This window comes from Nestor notabilis, unplaced genomic scaffold (genome assembly GCF_000696875.1).
Source record: "Nestor notabilis isolate BGI_N333 unplaced genomic scaffold, ASM69687v1 scaffold30216, whole genome shotgun sequence".
Taxonomy (NCBI): domain Eukaryota; kingdom Metazoa; phylum Chordata; class Aves; order Psittaciformes; family Psittacidae; genus Nestor; species Nestor notabilis.
This window is the reverse complement of record NW_009932898.1, coordinates 11098-17570: the sequence shown is the minus strand read 5'-3', so window position 1 is coordinate 17570 and position 6473 is coordinate 11098. Positions and strand designations below refer to the sequence as shown.

The following is a 6473-nucleotide window of genomic DNA, read 5'->3' as shown; positions in this document are numbered from 1 at the left end:
ATGTGCACACCAGATCCACCTCCTGATTGCAACTGTATTCTTGGAGTAACATGGCATCTTCAACCTATGGCATTAACAACCATGCACATATGAATGCTTTTACGCATATTCCACAAGAGACTTCTCACTCACAGTACAAGATAAACATTGCCACATATTGAACAGTCTTTGTTAAATCCTACTTACCGTTGCCTTGTCAAAGAAATCTGTTATGGTAATATACAATGAAATATTTTAAAAACATAAATGAACAATAATTGCTCAAACAGCAAGTATTATTAATTTTATCAGATGTATTCTCCAGACTTCTTTACTGATCAGTAAAACCAATACAAACTAAAACAAAACCAAATGAAATTCAGTCCTTCACTGTAAATGAGAAAAGGGAAGAGCAAAATGACTTTCTGGTGGTACCACAAACCATGCACCATTGCAAATGTAGTGCAAGGACTGGCACAGATTAGAATTGAGCAACTGAGACCGACCAACAATTTGCAAGTAGACAGGTATTTTAAAGAAATTTTAGATAAGCTAAAAAAGAGAAGTTTTAATCCAATTGTTTACGAGGAGTAATCTGGCAGAGGATAGTCAGTGTCAAAGACTGGTAAAATGTAGTGCTGATGTATGCAAATACATTGTCACAAAATTTACTTTTGCTGGCTGAAGCAGCTAAATGTTTACCAGTTATCATAAGACATGATAATGGAGCAGGCCTACCTTCCCTCTTACAGGATCACAGAAATAACTGGTGGGAAGCTTCACGAATAGCTTTGCTCTGTCACCAGGTTGTGCTCTGAAGCTGAGCTGTAACACCGAGATCTGCTGCAAAGCCTTTGCCTCATTCACATGAGCAAAACTTTCAAAAAAAGATTTCAAATTTTCCAATGGTATCAAAAACGGTTTTATCTGCATTTGCTCTCTCCTTCCTCACAGCTCCCCCTCAGAATACATTAATGGTCTCTCACAGAAACACACCTCATTCTTTACCAAAGAAGCAGAGAAAAAACAAAACATGCACCATAGTAATAAAATATCCAAATAAAAAACTAACACAAAGAAATGCTGCAGAAAGAATTCTTCCAGTTCTACATCCAAACCAATCCCAAGCTGCCCAGGCTGTAAAGTTTTACCCTGTACTGAGAGGTACCGAAGCTTTTAGAGAGATGTGTATCCAAACCAAAGATGCACTACACCGATCTAGCTCACTTCGGTACAATCGGAGGTTCATTCACTGAATGAGATCTGAGTTCTGGCAACATGTGGTGACACCAGCTACTAAAGTAGAAAACTAGAAGTCTTGTTAGACCTTCAGGAAAGACAGCAGTGGGGGCGGGGGAAGACCTGGAAATATCAAAGATTTCTCCTGTGTGAGAGCATTACTTAGGTTACAGTAAAAATGAGCCAGCTTACAGTATGTCAAGTGTAAGCCAGCTTTGGCACTTGTGCTAGTGAAAATAATGTGGTGACTGTTCCCAATGCAGCAGGCAACCAGCTGTGAAGGTTTATTTGCAACAGCGACCACTTGAGAGCAAGGCATTTCTTATCCTAGGGAAGGGAAAGCTTGCTTACTATCTGTAAAGCCCAAATCCAACTGTTATTAAACAGAGACATGAGGTAATCATTACTTCCAGAAGAAGCATTAACAGGATGCCAAGGGCAACACATGGAAAATGAGGGGGCAAAATTTTAAAATAGATAAGTAGGTGTAAGATTACATTGTTTTTTTCCCTCTTCAGCCCCATCCAATAAAAGACAATTTAATAGCATGATGTGCAAATTTTCTTAGATTAGCTGAAAAAAAAACCCCATCACCGGGACAATCAAACCCTGAACATTCCTTAACTAAATTAAAAAGTCTTTTGGAAATTATATGGGCAAAGACCATACTTTCTGTAGACCAAACCTGAGCAGAGACTGGGTTTTGTTTCTTTTCTGCAAATAGACAAAAAAAGTATTTCAAGATAACAGCTGAAGTGGTGTCAAAACAGCAATGACCCAGGTCACAATCAGAATTTTGTATATACAATCTGTATTAACTTAAAAAAATAAAGAAGTTCAAAATACCTCCAGAGAACATTCTAGGTTAGCAAAACGTCCTGTACAAAAGTAGGCCACATCTGTTGATTTAAAAGAAGTCCATAGTAGTTGGTCTTTTCTTAGGTGATACAGTAAATCGTTTCTTCATTTGAGGCTCTCCTGCTGGAGTGCCTGCAGGTGACTTCAGCACCCCATGACGGGGTTTCTGTTCAGGATTGAAAGCCACACGGGAGGGTCCTTCTGGGCTCACTAATATGCTTTTGTCACTCTTTTTAAATTCTGTTGAAAAACAAGCAAACAAGTTAAAGAAATACAACTCTTGGAATACCTGCCCAACCCTGGAAGTCTGCCTGAAACCCTTAAGTCCATCAATAAGGATCAGAAGCCTAAGACAGCCAAAAAAATGGAGAGATGGTGGTGAAGCACACCTCTTAGCAGAGTGCCTCTGAGAATGGGGTCTGTTGAAATCCATAGAGAGGCTGTGAAACATTCCCCATGGTTTCACAGACCACTGGAGCCTCTGGGCCTACTGCTCAGAAACAAGTGTTCCAGCTATCCCGAAGAACATCACACTTTAGTTTAAAAGATGACAATGGGTAAGAAGTATCTCTTCTCTGACTGTTAAACAGCACTGCTCTACAGATTCTTGGTTATCCCCTTTCTGCTGGCGGGTGGGCATTTTTTTCTTTGTGCAGCTATGTTATACTAACATAAAGACATATACCTACATGCTGCTCTCCATTTGAAGTTGGCCTATAGCACACCTCAGAAAGTTAAAAAAAATATAGCTAAATGAATGCATGGCATAAACTTTTATGCTACTAAGCAAGGCATTTATTTAACAGGGAATACGCTGTCTGCTTACATGTGGGATCCAAACAAGAAGTGACATTTACCTACTCATTACCATTAATAAACCACAGGCACCCAAGATGAAACTGAAACTTTGTTATTATACAGCCTGAGCTCATCAGCATATCAGCACCTTTGTCCTGGGAAACAGAAGTAAGCAATGCAGATTGTAAAGTGCATGAGTTTCCCTAAGAGGAGCCCTGCAGAACAGGCAGCTCAGGAAGGTGACTCTATTGCTCTGCTGCACTGTTATCTATCTCTAAGGCTACTTCACAAGTCTGTAATGCAATTCCATGCAAGTCTAGCTGTTGGGCTTAATGTCCTAATTTCACTATCTCCTCTGGATGGGACTGGAGGATGGTTTATAAACTGTATACAAATATTGAGACAAAAAAGGATCAGAATCATCCTGTTCTAGAGAGGTGAGGTGTATGAGTGCGTACAGCTTCCCCCTTCCTCAGCTACAAAAGAGGTTGTGGAGACACACACGTGTTAAGACTCACCAGCAGTCATGTTTTTATTCAAGCCAAACGTGACTCTTTTGGAGCTGGACGACTGCAGTTTGTTCAGCTATAAAGCAAAATAGAGACATGAAATAAAGTAAGATTTCTGAGGCAATGCTACGAGACCTTTTACGTGCGCCCTATCAAAACTGATGTAAAGCAGCCTACTTCCTTCATTTTATTTAAAACTCTCCCAGTCATCTAGCACTGACCCCTGCTAAGACAGCACTGTTTTTCTACCCAAAAGCAAACATATTCCATTTACAGAGAAATCACATACTCTTCTTAATGTCATTACATAATTCAACAACACACAAGAAGATACGTGTGTATTAAATACACTGGCCCCACTGGAATCAGAGTGCAAAGAGGCATTGAAAAGATATTATGTGTTTAAGAGGTTTAGAAAAGAGGGCAGTCTTTTGAAGCCCTGTACTGTTGCCAGCCTCCACAAATGGGAAGAAATGGAGGCTCAAAGTCCCTTTGCAAGATTGAAAATCAGTTTTTGCTTTTGCTTCCTGTGAAATGAGCAGGTTCAGAATGGGGTCCTTTCAACAAGAAGGTATTTTTGAAAGCAGGGGAAGGAAGTAGAGATTTAAAAATGCCTGCACCTCATTTTCTGAAACTCTGGAGCTATGTGTGACTCTGTCTACAAGGAAATGCAACAGCATTTCCAGTTTTATCTGCACGTGTTAGGAAACTAATGCAGAGTGGAAAAGACAGCACGAAGGAGGTCACGCCCTCTGCTGGAACCGGTGGCTTGGGAAGAGACCTGTGCCAGACTCAGCTGCCATTTGTGAGATCATGGTACCTGCATGGGTGCCCTGGTGGAAGAGATGGCGTTTCTCGCTTTCCTGAGGAATACTGCCTTTGGCAACATTTTTTCAAATTTTACAAAATCACTTCCTGGTTTTGCCTTCTTTTTCTTTAATGATGAGAGAGCAACACTGCTTTCCTATAAAGGAAGGAAAGGAAAAACGCTCTCAGTGCAAAAGCACTGTAGTTAAGTATACCTAGTACATTGACCAGTGCTCAGAGCTTACCACACATGGCTCCAGTAAATATTGCTACAAGTCAGGGAGATCTAGTTGGTACTCACAGAAGCTAATAATCACGGTTATATCTCAGGAGTTAATTTAGCAGTTAGCATGACTGAAAACAGAAGTTTAAGGCAAGCTCTGCACAGAAATAGGAAGGTCACTGCAAAGCAAAGAAGGAAGAATTTGTAATACATTTCCTTGGCCCATCAGAGTGCAGACAAGTTATTTCAGCTGCGTAGCTGGCACAGGCTTTAGTGCCATTGCTCTGGAGGGTGTAAGACCAACGCAGTGGGTGAGGATTTCTGGAGAACTGAGTTCTTTTGGTGACAATGCATGATGACATCAACATGCAGCCTGCCCATAAAGCCCCACACTCAAAAAGCTAAGGCCAAATCTGAAAACAAGCCTGGCAGTTCATGAAGAAAAGAACAGCAGAGAAAAGAGTGAGATATACGTACCCCTTGCCTGCTTTTCTTGCATGCAGTCTCCAGAACTCCATTGGCTTCGACAGAGTTTAGGACCTCTTTTACTTTTCTCTTCATTTTCAAGGTTGCTGCTTTCTGGCTGGAAACTTTCATCCCTTCCAAACCAACTAACTTTGTCTTTGTCTTCAATTTGACCTTTCTGGCAGGTACAAATTCAGAGTCTGCACCTCCTGAGAGGGTCCCCAGCAAGCCCTCCCTGTTGGATTTCATGTTGTTTTGTTGCAAAAGGGTATCCTTATTTCCCAAGACAGCCTCAGCTTTCTGTTTCTTTTTCACAACCTTAGGAGCTAACGGTGTGACAGATGGGCTGATATCCTCTGCCTCACTGGCATTAGCTGGTCCATTCTGACATGCTGGTTTTACAGGAACATTTTGCACTTTTGGATTAATTTTCTTCAACTGACTCTTTTTACTCTGTTCTGAGCCAGTTAGACTGTTCTGTGCAGAGATACTGTGATTTTCTCCGGTGTCAGTTGCTACATTTGTGGCCTCATTTGCCTCATTTACTAGCAATTTCTTATTCTTTCTTTCCTTGTTATTTTCTGGCACTTTTCCTTGGCTACAAACACTCGATGCAGATGTCTCAGCTATTCCCTCCTCACAATTTCCATCGGCTGTTCCAGAATCAGCACTTAGGCTGTCCCTCTTCTTCCTTTTTTTCCTCTTCTTCTGGGGAACTGGTGCCTCCTTCACACTTGACATCTCTTGTTCATCCTCTAAATCCATCCCAAAAAGAATGCCACATAAGACAGATGTGAAACACAAAGATACAACAACTGAATTTAATTATATTTTTTTACCTTTTTTAAAAATTTTTCTTTTCTTTTAGAATAGGTGTACCAGTTTCCTCCTACCAGCCAGCATAAGTGTTTCAGTGTTCTACTATTACAGCTTCTCAGGACACTGCAGTCCTCTGACACCTGGCCTAACATTTTGCCAATCTTGCCTTAGCACAGCTAATATCTAAGCCATTTCTTAAGATAACCCTATTTTGTATAGCAGTATCACAAGAAAAAAGTTGTTACTACCCATCTGTTAAGCCCATCAGAAGGGCAGCTCAGGGGTTCAGTAGTTTGGTGAGATATATTTGGGTATGATTGGGCTTGTGCCATGTCAATATAAGCCATAATGCTAGAGATACTTGCACTTGGTTCTTACCAGAAACAGCCCCTAATTCCTACATTCTAACAGTCATCCTATTTTAAAAAGACTGACGTGTTTCTGTTTTCCTGCAGTAAATGGAACTGCTCAATGGAGCAATGCAAACAGCTGCTTCTAGTTCTGCTTTTGATTGAAATTGAGGTAATGCTTACCTCAAAATTGGTAGCAAAACTCCCACTACTTTCAAACACACCTTCATTTCACATTTAACCTTCATCACAACATGATACAAATCAGCACATCCTGAACAAAAGGTTTGCCCTCTTCAGAACAGCTTGTATCTGATACTTTGCCAAACTACATGAGTGAATGCAGACTGTGTCTCTTCCAAAGGTTGATCTTGCCTTACCTTTTACTTTTTCCATCTTGTTTTGTTTCCAAGGCTTGACAGCTTT

At 40.7% G+C, this 6473-nt stretch overlaps 1 protein-coding gene across 1 annotated transcript in view; it reads right to left on the bottom strand.

Annotated features, from left to right (window-relative positions):
- Window positions 1–2125: 2125 nt before the first annotated feature.
- The window catches only part of LOC104407349 (ribosomal RNA processing protein 1 homolog B-like), a 13946-nt gene continuing 9598 nt past the window's right edge, over window positions 2126–6473 (bottom strand). The window contains exons 11-15 of the mRNA XM_010016608.1: window positions 6428–6473; window positions 4891–5633; window positions 4204–4347; window positions 3393–3459; window positions 2126–2316 (exon numbers count right to left, since the gene is read on the bottom strand). The exon at window positions 6428–6473 is cut by the window's right edge and continues 95 nt beyond it. Coding sequence (XP_010014910.1) covers window positions 2126–2316; window positions 3393–3459; window positions 4204–4347; window positions 4891–5633; window positions 6428–6473 — 1191 coding nt within the window. The remainder of the gene's footprint in view (window positions 2317–3392; window positions 3460–4203; window positions 4348–4890; window positions 5634–6427) is intronic.